Genomic DNA, 23,934 nt, shown 5'->3' with positions numbered 1-23,934 from the left:
AATGAAATATTCCACTCAGCCTATCACTATGCACAGTGAATATAGTATTACGCTATGCATGGCGGGTGTAGTAGTATACGTTAGTAAAGTAAGTTTTTAGACTTTGTTTTCATTTTTTATTTGTGTGTGTCTGTATTTGTGTGCCTGGGGGTCCTTGGAACCACCCAGAGGGCACTGACTCCTAAAAGCTGTCATGAGCCCCCTGCTCTGGCTCATAGGAGTGAAACTCCTGTCCTCTGGAAGATCACACTGAGCCATCTCTGTAGCCTGTAAGATAACTTTCTGTGCATCTGAAAAAAATCAAGTGTTAAAATCCATCTCTAGGGCTGAAGAGACAGCTCGGTGGTTGGGAGCTCTGACTGCTCTTCCAGAGGTCCCGAGTTCAATTCCCAGCATCCCCAAGGTGGCTCACAACCATCTGTAATGAGATCTGATGCCCTCTTCTGCTGTGTGTGTCTAAAGACAGCTACAGTGTACTCATATACATTAAATAAATAAATCTTTAAAAAGAAACCCCTCTCTATTAATTGAAAGCGAAAGGACTTTATTTTACACTGCAGTGTCTTTTTTACCTTCCAAACTAAAATAACTCTCTTGAACAGTCTTGGTTTTATTTTTTATGTGTGCCCCTCACCTCGCTGACCATGACAGAGAGCTGCATCTCTGACGAAGTTGTTCCTCATACTGTGAGGGCAAAGTCCGACCTCAAGTTCTTCGGCTATTTCAGAAGTTTGTAGGATAGATTGAAATTAAATTAGTTTTGTGCATAATTAGTAAGTTCTACGAAACCGTAACTCAAAGAAGTAACATCGTGGTGGCAGAGAAGGTGCAAATAACCACTAGAACGAAAGCTAGGGTCTTTATTGCTGTAACAAAACACCATGACCAAAAAGCAAGTTGAGGAGGAAAGGGTTTATTTGGCTTGCATTTCTACATCACTGTTCATCACTAAAGGAAGTCAGGACAGGAACTCAAACAGGGCAGGAACCTGGAGGCAGGAGCTGATGCAGAGGCCATGGAGGGGTGCTGCTCACTGGCTTGCTCTCCTAGCTTGCTCAACCTACCTACTAGTAGAACCCAGGACCACCAGCCCAGGGATGACACCACCTGCAATAGGCTGCTCCCCTCCCCCACATTGATCACTAATTCAGAAAATGCCTTATGGCTGGATCTCATAGAGGCATTTCTTCAACTCCAGCTCCTTCCTGTCTGATGACTCCAGCTTGTGTCAAGTTAACACCTACTACACCATAGGTTTCTGTATTTTACATACAAACTCATCTCTAGATCTCCTTTAGATCCTGGCCCCGAGTTACACTGAAAAACCATTTAAACAGAGACAGGAGACTGCAAGTCTGGCCGCTTGGACAAATGGGGAGTTTACACAGCAAAAATATTGCAATATTTAAGTACGCCTGCGTTGTTCTTTTTGAATAGTTATTGCCCCGAGTTATCTCGCCCATCTGACAGAACTGTGAAGAGAACTGTGGGCTCTGTGGTAACCTGGGACATTCCTTTTGACCTTATGCTGTGCCCTTGAGCGTGTCAGAGGCATGCTGTTTGGGGATGGGCCTAGTGACTGGTGAGCAAACAATTACATGCTAGCATTATAAACTCCACTCGTCCCTAACAGGCCGACTTATCCTCAGGGTATTTTAGAGGTAGTGTTCCCTTAGCTAAATTCTACTTTGCGTCATTTAATGTCTCATAAGCAAATCTACTGGAAAATCTTTCATAATGTCAATGCTTTCATTTTGCGTTGTTTTTCCTACATCAGTTTGACCACACTGAGGCTAGTCTCCTGACCCTTGACCTTTTTCTCCCAGGTCCTGCGCACTTCCTTGTAAAGAACCTGACTAAACCAGTTGCTCAAGAATCCCGAAGCTCAGTATCTAATCTTCAGCATCACCAACCCCCAGGGAGGTCCATCTGCCTGCCCTGGCTAGAGCAAGCATTCACTTGCTAGGTTTAGACAGAATTCCTTGCTCCACTGGAAAATAACAACAAAATATGGGGAATTTTTAAAAAAAATTTATCTAGAGTATTGGGGGGGAGCAGAGAAATTGTCACTCTCTGCGTTGACCAAAAGACATTTTACAATTTATATAAGACATGAAACACAATGTGTAATTTTATGCCTGCAGACTTCGTTGTGGTAGGCATTATCAGAACTGTGAGGGTCACCTTCGCTGGAAGACAGCTCCTTCTCTGGTGTTCCCCCAGAAGTCTTGCCCTCGCCTCACCTTGCAAACTCCTGGAGTAATTCTCCTCACCTGGACACTGTACATGGGGCCAGATGCTTGTTCTATTACGTTCCGTCCCTGACCTGTTTCCTGGTCCTGTGTAAACTCCCACTTCCCCAAGCAGTGGTCAAGCTGAGTTCGCTTCCATACTGAGGTCTCTTATCTACTACTGCAGGAGGCTTAAATAAAAATCAACTTTTACTGCTCGAGGTGCTGTTCCAGCTCCGGTTTTCCCTTGGCGTATCGAGGGCTAATCAGTTAACTTCTATTCCCTCAAACTCCCAAAACAGAATGTTCTAGAGTGTGCCATGGAGAAGCTAGTCCATCTCAGTCCGCCCCTAACTGGGGCCAGAGGAGATGTGACCAGGGGCAAGCGTCTCGATTCACCGTCTCTCTGCAATGCTTCTTAGACTCACATTGGCCCCGAGGTTCAGTTTCCTTGGCTATGCTGGCTGATTACTTTCCTAGTCAGACTCTTGGCTGAGGTCTTGTCTTTGTTCGGACAGCAGAACACTTGTCAGATCCCAGTCCTGAGAAGTGGGAGCTTGCTCGTGTTATGCATACAGCTCCCTCCACCCTCCCCTGCGCATGCGTACAACTCCCTCCACCATTCCCTGCGCAGGACAAATACATGAGTGGCTCTAAGATTTCTATTACTTGAACACGCTGGCATGGATTTGAAAATCACCATCTTCATTCCCACAAGTGAACTACTAGTGCCCATTTAAAATTATTATATGACCTCACCCTCAAAGGTTTTCATAGCTTTTATACTTAAAGAAAGTAAACATAGGTCATATGTGTATGTACACACACATTTTTTTTTCTTATGGGACTTATACGGGCCTAGAAAATTAAAACAGTAAAAAGGTTGCATAACAAAGACAAATGTTAACTGTGTAATGACCGAGAGCTAATTTGAATACTAAACGATGACGACAGGTTTAGCTCATAGAATGCAGCGGCTGCAAGCGCTTCTCAAGGCTGTCAGCTTGCCTGCATCTGCAGTTAACTACGGCCCAGGATCCTAGGTTCACCTGTGAGGAATTTTTCTTGACTGAATTATTGAAGTGGGAAGAGTCACCCTAAATCCAGAACTTTTGAAAGGGGGACAATCTACCTTAAACCGTGGCCACACCTTCTGGCAATTGTCTAAGACACGGAGGAAGGACACTTGCTCTCCACCTGCTCACCCTCTCTCTGACTGCAAGTGCATTCCTCTCACTGGAATTAGAGCCTCGTTCTTGTGCGTGCTGAAGACCACCTGAGACATCCAGCCTTGCAGATTGAACTACTGAAATCTTAGTCGGAGACAACCGTTGCTGGACTAGTCAGGCGGAAACCTGTAGTCCACCCTGATGAATGTTGTTATTCATTCTGTCAGTTCTGTTTCTCTAGAGGGCCCTGCATAATACAAGAGACAACTTCAAGTATTCTCTTTTCTATTAAAGATTTATTTATTTTATGTATGTGAGTACACTCTAGCTGTCTTCAGACACACCAGAAGAGGGCATCGGATCCCCTTACAGATGGTTGTGAGCCACCATGTAGTGGCTGGGAATTGAACTCGGGACCTCTGAAAGAGTAGTCAGAGCTCTTAACCACTGAGCTATCTCTCAAGTATTCTTAAGGACACAGGTCACAGACCTTCGTGTCAAGATGCAAGATGAAAATGCAGCTCAGAGGAGGAGAGATGACTCAGCGGGCACAGCTTCCCTTCCACATGGAAAAACAAACAGCATCTGGCTTAGGCCAGGTTCTGGGCTCCCGAGAGCACTCAGGTACCTCCCAGGGTGTTTATCTTCTTGCTTTGTCAAGTAGGAATTCCAGATAAGTGAGTAGACATACTTCTTGTCTCCCCCACTAGACTTAATTCTTGAGAGCAGGGTCCACCCCTCATCAGCCTGGAGCCTCTTTCCTCCCCAGTGCTTTGAACTGAGAATTCTGCTCCTTTGTGTCATGGTGGTGTTCACCTGCTCGAGGAGAGGAAAAGGAAAGACCAGGACATAAACATAAATGTGTTGGAGATGTGGACGTGTTATTTTACATCATTTCCTTTCAGTCCATTTACAGTTCCAATGACAGTCTTTCTCTTTTGCGCTTTCTTCCACAGTGCTGGTGGCATTAAAATATTATAAGACACCCAAAATGGAGGGCGGTTGAAGTGGTGTCCTCTGGTCTTCACACAGCCATGCACACACCCACCTTGTAGTTTATTCTACTAGTTAATTAGGACACGGTCTCTTGTTCTCAAGTGAACCCCAAACTTTTGGATTCTTGGGCTTATATTCTCCTGTCTCAGCTTTCCCAGTAAATGAGACTACAAGCTCAGATCTCTACATTGGGTTTTCCTCCAGCTTGTTATCAATTATCCATTTATTTTGATGGGGTCTTTTTTTGTAGCCCTTGGATGACCTGGAACTCCCGTGTAGACCAGGGTTTCCCAAAGCTCGCCTTGTTGAGGTTAAAGGCAAGCGCCGCTGTGCCTGGCTTTCTTGAAGCTTTAAAGAAAGAAAAATGCACAGAATGCAAATAATCAGGAATTCAAATGATTTCAGACTTCTCAGGAGATTTTTGAAATTTGAAGACAGGCTATAATTTTTTGTTTGTTTGGTTTTCCCAGAGAGTTTCACTAGTAGCCAGAGCCTGGCCTCAGGACTGAGGTCCTGGACTGGGATTACAATCTGCCCACACACTTAGATCACATAATACCATTATCTAATTGAGTCATGATTTTATACTGAAAAACTAGTCCATAATTACAGCTCTAATTGCGGGATACCCTATGGCCCACAACATCTCCTACAGCCAGTGCTGTCTAACCCGTCACTCAGCAGGGGGTCTGAAATGATTAGTCTGTGAGATGCACCACTGTCCCCTCCTCTCTAGAGGGACACAAACACTCTTCAGGCATTAACAATCATTCGGCTATCTCTAAGACCCTCCTGCTAAATTTTTCAGGTTCTTTCAGAACCCTGGCTGATCATTAACCCTTCCAAACCTGTTTGTTTTAACCTGGTACCATTAAAACTGTCCAAGAACCCTCTTGTGTAAAGGCAAGGAATTGTTCACACCCTGACAGATTTTTCCCCCTCTTACAGTTTAGAAGCCAGCCATCATCAATTAGGTGTGAAAGCTGAAGTTAGTCTGCCACACTTCTGCTGGAGGATAGGTTCCATCCAAACAAAGGGAGGGGAGACTTAGGGACCACATGTGGGAGCACGGCTCAGAATGGAGCTCTAGAACAGTGCAGAAGAGGATGGTTTAAATGTGAGTGAATGACTAAAATGTGGGTGTTCCTAGGTGCACCCTAATGGCACGAGACCGGGCACCTGTCACAGAATTTTGGGCACGCCCCCTAATGCTGGCAGTCGTGTGTTAAACATCTCAGCTAAAATAGTAGGTAAATATTAACCGTGAACAGTGAATCCTCACTGGACAAAAATCACAATACCCAGGTGTCTGTGTTTTCGCTCTAGCCTAAGGAGCTCAGTTTATTCTTGAGTCAAATACAAGTGACCAGAACGTGAGGCTTCAGATGACAGCGAACACTGTGTCCCAACTTGGTAACAATTCTCTGGAGTTTTTACAGTTATGGGCCAGAAGAGAGCTACAAATCAAGACACTTTGGGGATGCATCGGCGGTCACGTTACCAGGTGTGAGAGTTACCAAACAGCAGAACGACCTCCTTGGAGGGTTTCAGATGGGGTCTGATGACGACCTTAGCCCTGAGCTGAGGATCCCGTGACAGGCAGAAAGGTTAGATCAGACAAGACGGGCAACAAGTTAGGCACAAAGGTTAGATCCACAAGTGGCTACTGAGGAGCTAAAGACAGTCCAAGGTCACTTGGCCATCATCACGGGGTTTTTGGTCAACTGACCAGCCTTGTGGAATCTTTAACACAAGCGTGTCCCAGGACCCTGAGCTCAAGAGAAAGGGGAATGTCCACGTGTGAAGGGGTGGGTAAGGGAGGCTCTCCATAGGAAGGAAACAACAGTGTGTCTGAAAATACTGAGTAAAGGCTATAAAAGCTTGTTCTTAGAGGGACGGAGATGAACACCAAAGTTAGCAACCAAAATAGCAGAAATTCAAGAAGCTGTACTCTTTCTAGCCAAAGGAGATGGTCTCCAATTCCTGGTAACTATTGGCCTCCGGCAAGGATCATAAGTATCTCCATTTAGTGTGTGTTTTCTCCACTTCTCTCCAGTTCACTCTGCGGGACAGCAAAGTAAAACTGAACCCTGTCTATCTTATTTTGGCGTAATAGGATTTCAACTACAATTATGTAAAATAAAAAAACAAACAAACAAAATCAACCATTTTTTCATGTTTTTACTTATTGTTTGGTAAAAGAGTGATTGTGTGGGGGCAGTAGCACATAGTAGGGGCAACATATTTCAATATATCGTGTGCGTTTACAAGACCTGTATGGTTGTTTTTGTTCTTCAAAAGCAACTGGGTCCAAATTTCTCCAAATAGTTGTGTATGCGTGCATGCCTGCGGCAGCGTCTTGTGCGTGTGTGTGCGTGTGTGTGCGCGCGCGCGCGTATGCCGTCGTCGTGCGCCTTGCGCGTGCGGTATGCCAGCGTCGCGTCGCGTGCATGCCGTATGCCAGCGTGCGTCGCGTGCGTGCCAGCGTGCGTGCGTGCGTATGCCAGCGTCGCGTCGCGTCGCGTGCGTGCGTATGCCAGCGTCGCCGTGCGTGCGTATGCCAGCGTGCGTGCGTGCCGCGTATGCCAGCGTCGCGTGCGTGTGTGTGCTGGCGTCGTGCGTGTTGTCGCAGCGGCAGCGTGCACGTATGCCAGCGTCGTGCGTGTGTGCGTGCGTGTGTGTGTGTGTGTGCGTGCGTGCGCGTGCACGCGTGCGTATGCGTGCGTGTGTGTGTGTGCGTGCGTGTGTGCGTGCGTGCCTGCGTGCGTGCGTGCCTGTGTGCGTGCGGTGCGTGGCAGCGGATGGGGAATTCTATCTACAGAAATAGTTGGCGTTTATGCAAGATGACGATAAGAGAAAGTGAAAGTGAGAATATTTGCGTGGGAGCCAACAACTGTGGCTTGATAGACTCGGGCCCCAAATGGAAAAGATGAGAAGGAACCACTGAATAAAATCAGAGCCCAGTAAAACAACAAACAAAACAAAACAAAAAACACAAAACCAAAACACCCTCAGCTGTTCACACATTGCCTGTCTACCTCCTCGCTGGCAACCAGGAAGTATCGGAGCCCTGCATTGTACGTTATTTTGACCACCTTTTGACCGGATCGCCAGGGTTGCTATGGGGTTGGCAACAGCCAAAGGCTGAGTGCTCTCCAAGCAGCGGCAGGAAAGCCTAGGTTAAGACAGCGGGTTACACCAAGTGAGGTTTGATGCTTTCCTGGGAGCTGCGACAACTCGTGGGATCATCAAACCGTTTTCCATTTCAGAGTACGAGGGGTGACCGCCTGCTCTCGGGAGTGCCTCCCCACCCCCTTATGATCACGTCTAGCGCTGTTTGGAATGAGAGGCCAGGAAATTTTCAAGTAGTTTCATTAAAAAGTTCCCGGAAGATAAACAGAATGATTGCAGAAGAATAGGCTCGCAGTGGAAACAACGGAGATAACCCTAAAGACCTAAATCTAATCCATTACTTCAGGACAAAGGAAACGATCTAAGATGGTGGAGCTCAGGCCCACAGTCTGTGTGGTAAGCCAAAGACAGTGGACGAGGATCTGGATCCCCATAGTTTTACCGACTGACAGAAATAGTGACAAAATTGTGATTTCCCCACACACCCATGAACCCAATCTATTTTCTGTTGCCAATAATAACAATACCGCCAAATGATCAAACTCTAACAAAAACGCGTTGATTTTGGCTCCCGATTCTGGAAGGTGGAGAGACTACATCTCCTGGTGTCTTTCTTGCTGAGCATGTGCATGTGTGAGCACACGTGTGCATGTATCTATGACGCCCCCACAGCCCTTTTAAATAAAGCCATATGGATCCTATAATGGGGTCTTGCCTGAATCTAATCACGTCTCAAGCAGGTGCGTTTTAGGGAAGTGGGCTATTTCTAAGCTCTTTGTCCCCTAAAGGTTTGCAGGTTAATGGGCTGGTCACCCATGGTGCTCTTGGGAATGGTTGAAGATTTAGGAGAGAAGTTTGGTGGAAGGGAGGTATATCAGCAGAGCCTTTCCTGAAAGAGGATATTGGAACCCCTGGGCCTGAGCCATACCTCCATACCTCATGGCTGCTGTGAGGCCAATATTTCGTGACCCCCAGGAGTGACTATGGGACTACAGGCCTAAAGTAATAGAGACAAGTGACCACGGCAGAAACTGTAAAACTGTCAGCTCCAAAGACATGCTCCCATTTTTATGTTCTCCAGGGAGCTGCCACAGTAGCACTCACTTAATTCCATAGTAATTCTATCATCTGGAAGTCGACACTGCCACTATCAGAGGAAATAATCCGAACCATATCCAGACCGAGGGCACCATGCATTCTCATGAGATTCCCATGTTGTCATCCCATTTTGTGGGTGAGTTAAATCTGGAAAATCGCTCATCCAAAAGTCGCTGGCCCAACAGCACCCACTCGGTGGGCAGAACCAGAGCCCAGACCAAGGCTCGTACTTTAAATATCACTGACTTTGTCAATTTGTACAAATATTTTCCTAGTGTAGTCACAGAAAAAAAAAAAGTCCCAATTTCAAAAATTTCGGAACCAGCAGTACAATGGCTGTCTGAAAGTTCACCTGTCACGTAACAAGGTTGTTGAACCACACACTGAAAGAGTAGATAATCATATACGGCAAACTCGAAAACAAGTCTGCATCGTCGTCATGTGTGCTAGAGTTTTAGAAAGAGCCAAAACTTTATAAACCAGACATACTTCAGGTCGCTTAAGATTGAGACAAGTAAAAGAACCTAGGTTCCAGCCTTTCTTCTTCCTCTTCCTCTATCTTCCTCATCCCTCTTCTTCCTTGCTCCTCCTTCCTCCTCCTCTCCCTCCTCCCCCTTTCTTCCTAGGCATGAATGGTAGCCTGGTGAGGCAGCACGTGCCTGTAATTACATCACTTGGGAAACAGAGGGGGGGGGGGAATCAGGAATGCAAAGACATTCTCAGCTACACATTATGTTTGAACTATCCTGGGCTACATAAAACCCTGTTTAAAAACAAAGGTTTGCGGATGGTCTGATGATCTAGAGGGAACCCCCTGTCTTAGGGGGTGAGAACAGACACCACCCACAACCAAGGCAACTCCTATAAGGACAGCATTTAATTGGGACTGGCTTACAGGTTCAGAGGTTCAGTCCATTATCATCAAGGCGGGAACATGGCAGCATCCAGGCAGGCATGGTGCAGGAGGATCTGAGAGCTCTACATCTGCATCTGAAGGCTGCTAGCAGAATACTGACTTCCAGGCAGCTAGGATGAGGGTCTTAAAGCTCACCCCCACAGTGACACACCTACTCCAACAGGGCCACACCTTCTAATAGTGCCACTCCCTGGGCCAAGCATATTCAAACCATCACACACACACACACACACACACACACACACACACACACACACACACACACACCCCAAATAAAACCTACTGAGAATAGTAGTTATCTCACAGCATGGACAGATAAGCCAGCCATGAACACAGATACATTCATCAACACACAGCCAAGTCATAGCTTACCTATCACCAAGTTTCAGTCGGGTTCTGGATAGTTTTTTAATGTAGTACCTGGAGAACACGTTATCTCGTAGCTCACAGACGTTTGGAGAACATGATTAACCATGGAGTGTCCAAAACAAATTGTCTCTTGCTTTTCACTTCTTTTGAAGAGCCACGTGTTATCAGTGGTACTTAGAGCTTCAACACAATCTTGTTTGCTCTTCCTGACGGTGAGGAAAGCATAGCGAGAACAGCGGAGCCAAGGAGTTCCCGGATTTAGGAGAAGAGTGCTCACATGTTCTGTTCAGTGAGGTGTGGATACCCTAACAGTGAACCAAAGGCTCACCCTCCATCTTTGTTGTTCTGTTCAAGTCATGATACTTTATGTCAGTCATATCTGATTTCAAAGTTAAATTTCTTTCTATATTTTAAAATAAAAATGATATAAAGTGGGCAGGGAATCGAATACATTTTGTTGTTGTTGTTTCATGACAGGGTTTCTTCGAGCAGCCCTGACTGGCCTCAAACTCGCTCTGTGGAGCAGGCTGGGCTCGAACTCAGAGATCCCGCCTCTGCCTCCCTCACCCTGAGGTCAAAGGCGTGCCATTATGCCCAACTGCAAATTGCAGTTACAGACAGTTGGGAGCTGCCATGTGGTGCGGTGCTGGGGGTCGAACCTGTGACCTCCAGGAAAGCAGCCAGGGCTCTAAACACTGGGCCATCTCTTGGGCCTCAAAATAGGTTCCCACCAAAGCAATTAAGGAAGATCATTCAAGCAGCAGAGCTTGTGAGGGAGAGACGTAGGGTCTGAATCTGAGAATCTAAGAACGAGAGAGTACTAAAGAGGGAGTAAGTTCCACAAGATCTCCAAGCACAGGTGACCAACCTTACAGCTGGCTTTGGCTTCAAACTACCTGGACTTTGTAGGGCTTCCCTGAATCCCTGCATTTTGAGACTTGTGAAGAAAGCTAGCCATTGGCTATCGTTCATGACATCTTGCCAGTGGGCTTCCATGTTTGGGGACAGGTTCTAGAATTAAGGTAAGGTCAGTCTAGTATCTGACCCACTGCATAGGAGACTTTCTTTGAATCTTGTTACCCTTATTTATTGCGTGCACGTGTGCACGGGAGCGCCAGAGCATCATGGAGTCCCGTAGAATGATGCAGGTGAAGGCAGGTACAGGATAGAACGAGGCCTGTCATTGGACGAGAAGGAAGGATGGGTGGGAGAAAAGTTTTAGAGGAGGAGGAGACTGGAGAAGGGAGAGCTGCGGAAGAAGCAACATGGAAGCAGACGTAAACGGTCCCCACTGTGCATCCTTACATAGTTACAGGTTGTTATGAATATTCTTAAGAGATGGATGTGTACAGGATTTTGTGTATCTAGATGAGCAATCTATATCTTATCTAGGTGGGCAATTATATCTTATCAATTGGATCGGAGGTTATTGTGTGGTGTGTTCTTTCATGTGGCGACTTAATTGAGTTCAAGAGTGTGTGGTGGCAGGACACTGGGCCCACCACCGAATTGGGATGTGTGTGTCTGGCATGGTGGAAACCTGCCTTGGGAACTAGATGGGTAGAGAGATTGTTGCCAGGCTCAGAGAGTAGCCACCGGCAGTGTGATATGGGATGGAGCTAAGCTTTGTTGACTGAGATGAAAATATCCCGCAGGTGTCGTGTGGCCCTACGGTGCCGACATTAGTGCAGGATAAAAAAAAAAAAAGCATTTTTAGTTTAAAGCTTTAAAGTTTAAAAATTTTAAAGTTTAAAGCTTTCAGAGTCCAAGCACGTCTTGTAGGCACTCTACCATATGAACCCCGGGGATCAAGCTCTGGTCCTCAGGCCTCATGGGATGAGCCTTTACGCCAGTCACCTTGCTGGTTGACTTTGATACCACTGAACTTCATGAGAAGAGTGAAGCCTTTAGTTACCTTTCGGAGGGAAGTAAGTTCTATGAACTGTATTAACACACTCCCAGATTAAGAAGCGTTTTGCACACGTGGGTGATAATGCCCTATCTTCGCAGGTGTAGAACTTTGTGAGAACTCAAAGGTGGGGCATTTGCTCCCGGACAGTAGGACTGGCCCATCCCTCTCCTGCTGGGTTCTCAGCACCTAGCCGGAGGCCTGGCACAGTAAATGCCAGGCATTCAATCCATATTGTTAGTGGACACTGATCCTACTCTGCAGAAAGTGTCTTCCTGTAGGATTATTGAAAATATACTCCAAAGAAAGCAAGCAGACTAAAATCAAAACCCCGGGGGCGGTAGTCTTCATCTCTTCAGTGAGGAAACAGCAGATATTCTTGGAATTTATGTAAACCAGGGCAGATAATACCGAGCCGTAATCTGAAAAGCATTCGCTTTGGGAAAGCTTTATATAAAAATATTGTCCGAATGGGTGACTTCATGTGTGCCTCAGAACTGCAGTTCGGCCTGTGCCGTCACGTCCCCTAAGTCGGTTTGGAAGCCGACCACATCAGGGTGTACACTTGACTACATGCCAGTGACCTACTTAAAAATGGGCAGACGACGTGTGATTATGAAACCAAAGAAAATTCTAGGATGAGTACGTAGGGACAGGGCTGTGAACGGGCAGCTTCCATAGACACTTCTCCGTTACGAACTCTTTAAATGATGTGTCAGGCTATGACACAGAGCCAGCAACGATAGAATTAGCAGGTACTGGGGGGAAAAACTCAGGTCTCTGTGTCCACTGAGAATATCCTTGGCAGGGTGCGGTCTACTGGCACATGCCTGTAGTTCCAACCCTGACGAGGCAGAAGCAGGCAGATATCTGAGTTTGAGGTAAACCGAGCTACAGCCTGATAACATGTCTAACCGATGCAACAGGAACTATTTACGGTCACCCCAGGAAGCAGGATACTGGGTGGGCTCAGTGTTGTGCGACTTTCATGGTAGGCAATGAGGTAAAAATCCACTTCTTCACCTTAAGGTGAAGAAACTCACACTCAGCCTAAAATGTGCTTCAGCCTGTGTGTCACCCTTCAGTGCATAAGCAAACGCTCTGCCTCCGTGCCCTATCCCTTGTGTCAGACCTCAGGGTGGTCTTGAACCCACTCTTTAGCTACAGTCGTGCTTTTACTTTAACTTTCGATCTTGCCTCAGCCTCCTGAGTAGCTAGGTTGATAGGCCTGTGCCCCGACGCCCAATTCTCTCAGCTGCTTTGAGAGTGACAGAATCCCTTACAGCTCCTCTCGTTGACCATCCAAACCAATGATAACACACTGGGGTCAGCACAATGCTTGCAGACACAGGCTTTGTACAGGAAGAAATGGTATCGATGGGAAGGTTGCTACCTACTACGCCTCTGTTTAGAACTCCTTTATGCTCACGCACCACAGATTTGGGGCCAGAGCATCTCAGCAGGAACTCCCCATGCCTCTGCGGGTCCCTTCAGAAATCCAACGCGGTGGTTTTCCTACCTTGGGGATGGGTGGAGCTAACTGGATGAAGAGAGGCACTGTTCCTGCTCAGGGCCAAGGAAAGTAACAATAAGAGTCCATTGCCCCTAAAAATATCTAAAGAAAGCACATACTCCAATAGGAACCCAGCACCCATGGTAGAAGCTGTAACACAGATACAGAACGGTTCAAACACTAAACCATATAATACAAAGTACTGAAAAGCCTGCTTTGTTTTCTCAGGTTCCAACACAATTACCTGTGTCTACAAGGCCTTTTATAGGGACTAATCTTATATCCGAAGTTTGAGCCCCTATGAAACCATGACTACAACAGCATGTAGATCTGGACATGCTCAACGGAGGCATAAAAAAAAAAGATCAAGAACAAGAGAAGTGTATCATTATCTTTATATACAAAAACAAAGGCCCAAAATATGGTTTGTTGAAATAGCTATTAACAGGATGCCAGCTCATCTCACATTTGCTTTGGTTAACACAGCCCAGGATCACCAGTCGGCCCCCCCCTACTAACAGCACAGTCGAACTGACGGGATTGCCTTCGAAACAGAACAAACCGCTCAGGGAAAAATTAATTTAAGCCAATACATTTTAAAAATAAATTAAAAAAAAAAAAAAAAACGGTAGCCTCTCCATCCGACAATCTCGGGCATAAACATGTACACCGGTTTTGAAAGTAAAAAATTTTCTCACAACAGTAGTAACAGATGTTAGTACAGCAAGCCATGTAATGAAATTACTTTGATGCATTTATAAACAAAAAAGGAAAAAAAAAAAAAAAGAAAAACCTTAAGAACCAAACATGAACTCTTAAAGCTGGCACCTTCTACAACTGTACACATCCTAAAACAATGGTCTACACTTTCTTACAGAACATAATCCGAACTCTTGTTGGCATTTCAATATATTCCTAAGGAAACAGTCAAAAGAGCATTTAGTACGCCCGATCTGTAACAAAGTTCATAATTCTGATTTATGGCTATGACAAGGCAATCAGCTTCCATCGAAAACTGCAACCACCAGTGATAAAACACATTTGGAGAACATGGACGGCTCGTCTGACGGTCTCTAACGTTGGTTGAAGGGGTCTGAGACTTGTTGCCAGTGAAAGGTACTTTAATCCACTGCGTAAAAAAAAAAAAGGAAAAAAAAAAAAAAAAAAGGAAAGGAAAAAACATTGCAGCTGTCCTTTTTCTCGAAATGCATGAGACCAACACTACTATTTACACACTTAAAGGATTTCACATTCACGTAAGCGAGCGTCTTCTTCACGAGAACCTGAGTGCTGCAGAGACGCCCCCACCCCAAGCTTGACAACCTGCAAGCTACACAAACATCTGAAGAAACATCTCTGTTCCTTGTCCTAATTTTGATCTTAAATACAAAACCAGTCACAATTTCAAGACCTAGGAAACCTTAGGGCTTTTTGTTTTTTTTGTTTTGTTTTGCTTTGTTTTAATCTGTAAAAACCTTGTCTTAGACTCTTCTCCTCCAGTCGATACTGGTCCACCGCACAGACACACACAGACAGAATGGCCACACTGGACAAAAGAGGGACTCGGTTTCAACACCACCAGCCTCCTGGTGATCTCGCTCACCCTGAGGTACCACATGACCTGCAGCATTTGGGGTGGGTACAGGGGCCATTACAATGGATGAAGAAACACTTCAGCAAAGCAACCACTGTTTGTCCACAGGAACAGTGAAAAATGTGTGTGTGTGTGGGAGTGGGAGAGAGAGAGAGAGAGAGAGAGAGAGAGAGAGAGAGAGAGAGAGAGAGAGAGAGAGATCACAAACCAAATATAAAACTTAACACCATTCCATTTTTCCACATTTGGTTTTGTACTTCTGCAGTGTTCTGGGTCAGCGCGTGCCAACACTGTCTGCACCCTATATATAAAGTTCTTGTATCCAGTTATTAAAACTGCTGTTTTGACCATGAGTAGTCACATATACTGGGATGATTGGGGAAAATCAATTTATTTCAGTGACTCTCCGCAGTGCACTCACCAGCTTGGTAAGACTTGAGGGATTCTGGACGGGACAGAAGCCATCCATTTTAAACTAGACAAAGGAGATTTCGAACTAAAACCATAAAGAAGGGTAGAGGAACTTATTGAGAATATGAACTTTAGACATCACGAAAAACAAAACAAAACAAAACAAAAAAAAAAAAAAAAACAAAACAAACCAAACAAACAAACAAAAAAACCCTCAAACTGTTTGGTCAGAACGTAGGAACATAACTGCCTTTGAGAAATCTGAGAGTTACCTAACCGGAGTGCACACTGCCTTAGGTCCTGCCAGCACAGAAGCGTTCAAGCGACCACCTCCCGGGCCGAGTGTTCCTGACCCACCACCTCTAGCTACAGGCAATTGTCTCTAGCTGCTGTTCCGCCTCAGCGGCCATCGCTGCGGCCTGCAACTGTTCCGTCTCGCTCTGGATGGCACTGGGGGTGACCTGTTTCCTTTCACTGTGCATATTGTTCTCGTGCCTCTTCAGATCCGAGGCCTTGGCAAAGGCCTTGGTGCAGGAGCCGCACACAAAAGGCTTCTCCCCTCTGTGTCTTCTCTCGTGGTCCTTGAGGTGAGACTTGTGTTTGAAGGCTTTGTCGCACATGTGACAGGCGAACGGTCTCTCGTTGCTGTGAACCCTCTCGTGCTTCTTCAGGTCTGGGGCGCGGATAAACGACTTCCCGCACACCTCACAGCTGTACGGTTTATACCCCGTGTGGATCTTTAGGTGTTCCTTCAGGTGGGCCTGGGTGGTGAAACCCTTTGTACACATCTCACAGACAAACGGCCTGTCTGCCGTGTGGAGCTTTTCATGCTTCCTCAACCTGCCTTCGTCAGAAAACGTCTTCCCGCACGCCTGGCAGGCGATCTGCTCCCGGTGGTGACCGTAAAGCAGGTACTCAAACTTCATGTCGCTGGCTGCCGTTGTCCAGCCAGGAGTCTGTTCGTCTTTCACCTCGCTCATCCCGTCGTTAAAGGTTAAGGCTTGGGGGGTCTGAGACCCCAGATCTTTGGACTCGGGAGTCTCCATGGATTCCACCTCCTGGCCGTAGCAGTTCACTTTCCGAACCTCTTCACTCCCCAGCTCTTTCAAAATCGCTTCCTGAACCCTGAGAGTGGTTGTGGGAGACTTGCCGTCCTCCTGGCTTGGGGGAGTGCCCTCCACCGTGTCGTCAGAAGGGCTGTCATCCTGGTCCCCGATTTCTTCCACGTCATCGTCCTGAGCATCGGCAGCGTCTCCAATGGGGCGGTTTAACTTGAGGCAATACTTACTCTTGGACTGGCCGTTACTTTCATCCGGGCTGGACACGTCACGCTTCTGGGAACACAGTTTATCCAAAAAGCGGATGCCGAGAATCTGACCGGACGACATCATCAGGTTGACGTCCTCCTTCTTCACGGAAATCTTTGCAGTGTACATGTAGTTCAGCACCTCTTCAAATATGTCGGAACGGAGGAAATCTATCTCTATGACAGAAGAGCTATCCACTTCCAGCTTCTTGAACAGCTTCTTAAAGTACGTGCTGCAGGCGGCGAGGACGCAGCGGTGGGCTCTGAACTTCACATCTTCCACCACGATGGCGATGTCACAGAACTCTCCTTCCAGGCGCTGTTCGTTCAGCGTTTTCAGAAACAGCGTCTTATGATCATCGTCATTGTATTTTATGGTTTCAGACATACTGATGAAAAACTCCTGCGAAGGAAATTTTAAAGGTGTTGTTCAGTCACATCAGTGTTTGGAAACCTAATCATGTCAGAGAGTCAGGGTCAGAGATGGTCCCCACATGGGTAAAAGCGAATGACCCCAGACAAGGGATTTCCATAGCGCGATTCTAAATTACTTTCAGTTGATGAACAGTCCCCTCGTTATAACAACAATGACAGCTTTCCACAAAACACACACCAGGTTATCACTCCCCGAGATATAGATGGCTCAGTTTACTTAATTTACTTAACCCAAACAATGCAAACTCAGCCAGGCCCCATGGTGGCCACATGTAATTCCGAGAAGGTGCCAAGGTAGTTGGCTCTACTGGCTAAACAGTGAACTCCGGGTGGCATTGAGAGGTCCTGTCTCGATGGACGAGGAGGACATCAATCAAGGAAGGTGCCTGTCCTGTCAGCCTCAGGGTCTCCACAGGAATGGTGGCACACACATACACGCACATGCATGCACACACATACACACACATGCATGCACACCCATGCAGACATGTATACATATACCACATACGCAGAAAGAAAAAAGATTCCTCAAGCCCTAACTGTGGTACCTAACTTCATGTGTGGAAGATGCAGTAAATTAACACTGGACCTGGGCATGATACTTCCTTGACTGAAGTGACAAACCACCAAAGAACTAGAGAGGGTGCCACCACCACCATAGTCGGTGTTGTCTTCGAGTTTCTCCACAACAGTTTTGAGCCATTCCTGGATGAGTGTCAAGGTTTAACCTGACCTCAAAAGACATCTGGGCAGACAGTGGGGCGAGGCTTCAGGTTCACAGGAGGTCAGTCTTCCGGCCATGCAGTTAAAAGTCACACCAGCAGGTGTACCGCTTGAGTATCCTTTCTCTGAAATACTTGGGACCAGGAGTGTTTCGAGTTTTAGACTTTTGTTTTCCAGGTTTTGCAATACGTGCATATGCATAATGAAATAAGTTGGGTATGGTAGTCCAAGTCTAAACACAAAACTAGTTGATATTTTATATATACCTTACACACACACCTTATACAGTTTCAAAAAAAAATTTTTTTTTCAAGACAGGGTTTCCTCTGTGTAGCCCTGGTTGCCCTAGAACTGGATCTGTAGACCAGCCTGGCCTTGAACTCAGAGAGATCTTGCCTCTTGCCTGCCTCAAATAATCTTTTTGTCTGTTTTGGTTTTTCTTCTCAAATAACATTTTAAACAATGCTTCATAGTATAGAATTCTCACTTATGGCTTCTTACTGCCCTTCGAAAAGCCTCAGATTTCGAACATTTTGGACTTACGTTCAACCTGTACTCGGTAAGTATAGGAGTGTTTTAAAAACTGAGTAATTTCAGAACCACCATGAAAGGCCTTCCACTGTGTGGTCAAGAGTTGGTCTAATCATAGTGCGTTTTATATCTTCTATATTTAAAAAACGACACTGTTGTACTTTTATTCAACAAAGTGTTAAGTCTGAGGAAAACAGATTTTTCCTCATGGAAATAGAAGTGTAAATGTATGACGTGTGTGTGTGTGTGTGTGTGTGTGTGTGTGTGTGTGTGTGTGTGTAGTGTAACACTGGGGATCAGGGACTTAAACCAAGTAAGTATATTACCCCTTACTGACATCCCTAGACCTTAGGGGTAGCTAAGAAGTAGGGGTGAGATACTTATTTTAAATCAAAAGCCAAATGATATTCTAAGGCTTAATATTCTAAGGCACACTTACCATGAACAATTCAGGCTATTTTCTTAATGCCTTAAACAACAAAATCTTCAGATCAGAGTAAGTCTGATCAGGGGCAAGCCAGATCTATGGGAAGAAAGAGACAGATTAAGTAAGATTTTTTTCCCCTCTACATTAAATTCTAAACCAAGTATTTACAGGAGTGAAAAAGCAAAACAAAGTCACAACACCTCTGTTGTTCTACCTCTCGCATGCGAACCGTTTTCTGGGTGGACAGCGTGAGGCTAGCAGTAATCAGGCCTTGTTCTACATAAGGAGTAGACGTGGTGTGGCAGGTGGTATATATTCTTGAAAACGTCAGCATGTGATCCTTACCCGCACCATTTCCTGTTGGGTGCACAGCTTTCCACATTTTTCTTTGGGACCTATAAACATCTAGATGAATGTTTGTCTAAATACGGGAAGCCTGCAGGAGCACATACACCCAACAGCTAGCGGGCGAAGAAATAACAACTCCATTTTGTCTACTACACAATCACATACTCCTCTGCGACTGCCATGGAGAAATCTTACATTGTTTCCTTATCCCTACATGCAGGTTCAAAGAACTTTCTTTCATGCTTCACCTAAAGAACTCCACATCCTGCAGCCCAAATAGGCTGAAGAACAAAAATTTCCTCTACTGACCACCAATCCTACAAGTGCATTAGAAGCAGGTGTCCATGCTTCAATAAACTCCTACACAAAGACTTGGCCCGGGACTCCACCAAGGGATCGCCATCCTGAGAGCCCACAACAAGTTCATGCTGTAGGCATGACAGGGCTCTGAGTTAGCAGGCTTTCTCATGTGCAGTGTGAGAGCTGGGAAGATGGTTTCTAAGGATGCTCCCTCAAGTCTTCATCTCAGCTGTCCTGGGTTCTAGATCCACCCTCGGCCTGCAGTCAGCCTAAGGGAAATCACTCCTTACAGAACCTTCTTCGGTGGCACTTCTGATGTCACTAACTGTGGAATCAAGGGATGGGACTTGGGAAAAGAGTGGCCCTATGGTAGCCATGGCAACATATCAGTGTGTGCCTTCTCATTTCTGGTGAGTGTGTATTCTTGTTCAAAGGAGGTCACGGGCCAATCAGCTCGGTGTTTTTTTTTTCCTCTATAGAGATGTTCCCATTGCTAAGTTCAAATGAGTCAAACCGGAAGATAGCCATTGCCAATATGTGTGTAAGTAGGTGTGGGACAAGACATAGCCCAACACCTATAATACCATAAAGCAGCTCCTTGCTAGCAGCTCCCCAAATCGCGGGAGCTCTAAGGCGTCCTCGCCGAGCAGGGAGCCAGGCTTTCCCAAAGCAAACTTACATAAGCAGCCGCAGCCGCCTCCTTATTCCGGAGCAGCTGCGACAATGGCGGCCACACCACTTCCCTGTTGCGACCGCACAACTTGGGAGTGGGGAATCCGGGACCCCGCGCAAGACCTGGGGCGCAGTCCGCGCGTGGGGAGCCCACACTCGCATTTCGAAGCCCGTGATCAGCCCGGTGCAGCGAGCCCTCAGCATTCTTTCCTAAACAAAAGCTCCCCTGAGCGGTGCCCGCCAGCGACAGGCCACCTTCCCTTCCACCATCCGCCACTTCTCCAGGTCGCGCCGCGGGCGCGAGGCTCTTCTTTGGCCCGCAGCAGCCCCGGCGGCGCGACAAGCTCGGGAGCGGGCATGCGGCCGGTTCCGCAGCCCCGCGCCGCGCCGCGCCCTGCTCCGCCCGCGAGCCCCGAGCTCGCGCCCCGCGCACTCCGCGGCCTGCGCGTCTGGTCCTCCCGCGCCCTCCCGCGGCCAGGGGCGGGGGCGGCGCGCGGCCGGCTCCCCGGAGCTCCGCGGACGCAGGCGGGGAGCGTGCGCGGGGGTCCCGTCTGCTCTGGGGGTACGGCTGCGAGGGGCGGCGCCCCGCGGGCCGCGCTCGGGCCCGGCTCGGCCGTCCCCACCCCACCGCGGTGCACTGCGGCGCGGAGAGCCGGGCGGCCATGAACTCGGCCGCGGAGCGCGCGCGCGGGCCGCCGCCTGGCCTCTCCCCACCCGCTCGCTGGCCTGCGCGGTCCCCGGGGCGCTCGGCCCCCACGCCCAACCGCGGCCCACGCCCGATCCTGCTCGCACCGCGCTGCGCCGCCACATCCTGCAGCTGGCTGCTGCCCGAGCTCGGCGGGAACGCGCCTCCTCTCAGCCGCCCCGCCGCGCCCGCCGCCGGCTGCCCCGCGTCCCCGCGCCCGCCCCGGCCCTTTCCGCACCCGGCCCGCGCTTACCTGCAGCTTGGCACAGCTACAGACGCTCGCCGTGGGCTCCCGCGTTCGGCAGCGCGCAAGCCAGGACGGGATGGACGTGGGGGCACGGTGGGTGGTAGTGTTTTGGATTTTTTTTTTTTTTTTAGTTTGGGGAGGGGGTAGGGTGGGGGGGAAATCGTGCACGTCCCTGGTGGTAGCAGCCCTCCTCCTGCACGAGCACAGAATATCCAGCCTGCCGCGAACACCCCCACCACCCCCCTCCCCGTGCATGCGCGGTGCGGGCTCCGGGGGGAGAAGGCGCGCCGCCGCTTGCGCAGGCACGGAACCGGATCGGGCCTCTTAAGTGAGCGAGCAGGGAAAGGGTTAATCTGGGACCTTACGGGTGGACGCTTTCCTTTGGTCTACGGGGCCGCCCGCGGAGGGCCCTGGCCTGCGCACGCGCGCGCACGCGCGCGGTAAGGGGCGCGCGGAGCCCGCGCGCGGGAGAAGGGATGGGCGGGGTTAGGGCGGGGCTTCGTCCGCAGGGGAGCGAATGCTCGAGCTCAGCTCTCGAGCACCCGCCCCTCCTGGAGCTCCCGACTCCAGGGCTCCCGCCGGCGCCCGGCCTCGGCACTGCATCGGGAACGCGGGAGCTTGCGCTCCCGTGCGTGTGCATGTGCGTGGGCCATTTCTGCCCCTGGGCGCGCACGGTTCGGGCGCTGAGCTCGTCCTGGCTTTTGGGCAGGTGCCCCGGGCACTCCCACTGTACTCTCGCCCGGATACCCAGGCAGGATTCCTAGATGCCCATGGCTTGGTTCGTGCCACGGAGGCATTGTTTATGGGGAGCAGGCATTTGCAGAACAAATGAAATGCCATCTTTGATTTGGAGTGGAAGGGGGAATTCCAGTCACCCAGGACAAACTGCTCAACCCCAAAGCTCTGGATCTACCAGACTAACTGGTGCCTTTGCGTTTACCCAGGTGCATCCCTCTCTAGACATGTTCCAGAACTAGGTTGCACTTGATGCTTCCATGGAGAGATCAGATGGGCTGGCAATGTCAGCACATCCATGTAAGTTATAGGTCCGATGCTGTTGAAACCTTGTATCCTCTGTGCGGCACTTCCTGATCCTCTTTACATGCCCTCAGGCCCACGACCTGAGAAGTCCCTTTAGCTCCCACATTTTCTGCTCCACCTGCAATACTGGCAGTTGGATTGAGCTATCGTTGCTCCTAAGTGTCACTTCTGCTGCTCTGTCACACTTCTAAGTCTTGTGTCAAATCACGTGAATAACATCTGAAATTAGGGCAGGACCGTGGACTTATGGGAAGATGGAGAAGAATGCCTGTACCAGGCACATAAGTAAACGTGAAGGAATGCTATGACCGCCTCTTATTTTCTAAAGGACATCCTATTGAGCCTCAGCTGTAATATTAACCAATACTGGTTTCATGTCTCCCAAGGTGTTTTAATACACATCCTCAAACTTTTATTTTTTGTGCAGGCATGTTTTGCCTGCCTGTGTGCAGCACGTCGTGTGCCTGCCTGGTGGCAGTGCAGGTCATTCAGAAGAGGGTGTCAGATCCCCTGAGACTGGATCAGGATAATTGTTATTCACCACATGAGTTCTTGGAGCTCAACCTGGGTCCCCTGCAAGAGAGCAGAAAGTGCTGCAAACTGCTGGGCCACAGTTTTGGCTCCCACTCATGTCTACTGATGCACACAATAGCACTGGTGTTGGTAGGTTTGGGGAAAGACTTGTGATGTCAGGCCTCGATTTTATTATGTGAGTGTATGTGCGTATGTGCACATAGAGGGGCTAGTGCATATGAGTGCTTATGCCCCTAGAAGCCACAGGCATTGAATCCCCTGCAGCCGTAGCTACAGACCATTGCGAGTCACCAGACATGGGTCCCGGTCCTCTGGAAGGGGAGCAAGTGCCTTTAATCGAGAGTCATCTCTCCAGCCTTTTAAGCCCCACTCTCTTCTGGTCCGGAGACAAAGAGATCAAGGCAGTTGTGAGGACTGACCAATGCAACGCCCAGCTAAGCTTTTGGTGCAAATGTTAACCCCCTGTTGTTAAGGAGATACTACTCCTGGAGTTGGAGTCCACCATCATGGCAGGAAGTAGCCCCCATCCCTGGCACCCTGCCTATTTGCTCTGTTCTTGTTGCACAGCTCTGCGTTCACACTTTAGCCCTGTCTGTGTTTTGCTTACCAGGGACTCTCGTGGGGCTCTGTCATGAGGCAATAGGGCGATGGCTCAAGTCCACGGTGCGGGGAGCATGGCTGGCTTCCGGTAATCTTCACGGTCACCACCTGCCACTGCTCTTGGGCCACACCTGGAAGGGCTTCACTCCCGGATTTATTGTTTGCCTCCCGTGTAGACATGGTCGTTTTGCCTACGGAAGAGAATCTGTCTTTGGATTTTGCCAGAGCCGATGAAATTAGATTAGTTAAACAGAGTTTGTAAACATTAGAACAATGAAGTGCCTGGCTTTTTTTTTTTTTTTCCCCTTTTGTATCAATTACTCCTTGAATTCATGTGCATGGCGCCTGTGCTCTGCCTGGCTGGTCCTTCCCTATCATTGGGACTCAGAGGAACAAACAAAAACTCCTCCATCCCTTGTGGGAAACCCCTTGCCTATTCCTACGCCCTTAGCATCTATGAGGCTCCTAGAAGACACCAGTTGACAGCAAGAATCAACCCAGAGTAAGGGTAATAAAGGGCACAGTGTGCAGTTCATAGGGATCAAGGCCCTCTTAGAATACATTGAAAGGCAAGGCCCTTGACGTGTTCTTCCTTGTCTACTAACAACGGCTGTCTCGGAAAACAACTGCTGGGGTCACTCAGAGCACCCTGTTTTCCTCGTAGCACGCTCACAGCCTCTGAAACGAAACCAGTTTCTGAGAAGTGTGAGGCTGGTCTGTAGGACACAACAGTGTGGCATGCGGGAC

At 48.2% G+C, this 23,934-nt stretch overlaps 2 protein-coding genes across 4 annotated transcripts; one reads left to right on the top strand and one right to left on the bottom strand.

Annotated features, from left to right (window-relative positions):
• Nucleotides 1–15,299: 15,299 nt before the first annotated feature.
• Nucleotides 15,300–21,422, bottom strand: Zbtb14 (zinc finger and BTB domain containing 14). 3 transcript variants are annotated; one of them, XM_032901730.1, is made up of 3 exons: nucleotides 21,019–21,422; nucleotides 18,773–18,856; nucleotides 15,300–17,047 (listed from the first exon to the last, which is right to left on the bottom strand). In XM_032901730.1, the coding sequence occupies exons 2-3, from the start codon at nucleotides 18,773–18,775 to the stop codon at nucleotides 15,701–15,703; spliced, it is 1,350 nt and encodes a 449-aa protein (XP_032757621.1). In that variant the 5' UTR covers nucleotides 18,776–18,856; nucleotides 21,019–21,422; the 3' UTR covers nucleotides 15,300–15,700. The 3 variants fall into 3 exon arrangements, with proteins under 3 accessions (XP_032757621.1, XP_032757623.1, XP_032757622.1); XM_032901732.1 differs by lacking the exon at nucleotides 21,019–21,422 and adding an exon at nucleotides 20,873–20,956; XM_032901731.1 differs by lacking the exon at nucleotides 21,019–21,422 and adding an exon at nucleotides 20,088–20,426.
• Nucleotides 20,132–22,859, top strand: LOC116898596 (basic proline-rich protein-like). The gene is made up of 3 exons (XM_032899791.1): nucleotides 20,132–20,264; nucleotides 20,366–21,105; nucleotides 21,957–22,859. The coding sequence occupies exons 1-3, from the start codon at nucleotides 20,132–20,134 to the stop codon at nucleotides 21,987–21,989; spliced, it is 906 nt and encodes a 301-aa protein (XP_032755682.1). The 3' UTR covers nucleotides 21,990–22,859.
• The last annotated feature ends 1,075 nt before the right edge of the window (nucleotides 22,860–23,934 follow it).

The sequence above is a fragment of the Rattus rattus genome, chromosome 4 (genome assembly GCF_011064425.1).
Source record: "Rattus rattus isolate New Zealand chromosome 4, Rrattus_CSIRO_v1, whole genome shotgun sequence".
Lineage (NCBI taxonomy): Eukaryota > Metazoa > Chordata > Mammalia > Rodentia > Muridae > Rattus > Rattus rattus.
The sequence above is the reverse complement of the archived record's forward strand: the minus strand, read 5'-3'. Positions and strand labels throughout refer to the sequence as shown.

Bases quoted from the DNA above. Each gene is read 5' to 3' on its own strand.
- LOC116898596 (XM_032899791.1), top strand. From the start codon at position 20,132: ATGGCGGCCACACCACTTCCCTGTTGCGACCGCACAACTTGGGAGTGG. The intron at 20,265-20,365 runs GTGCAGCGAGCC...CCACTTCTCCAG, and splicing joins CGAAGCCCGTGATCAGCCCG to GTCGCGCCGCGGGCGCGAGG. The intron at 21,106-21,956 runs GTGGGTGGTAGT...GCGTTTACCCAG, and splicing joins GGGATGGACGTGGGGGCACG to GTGCATCCCTCTCTAGACAT.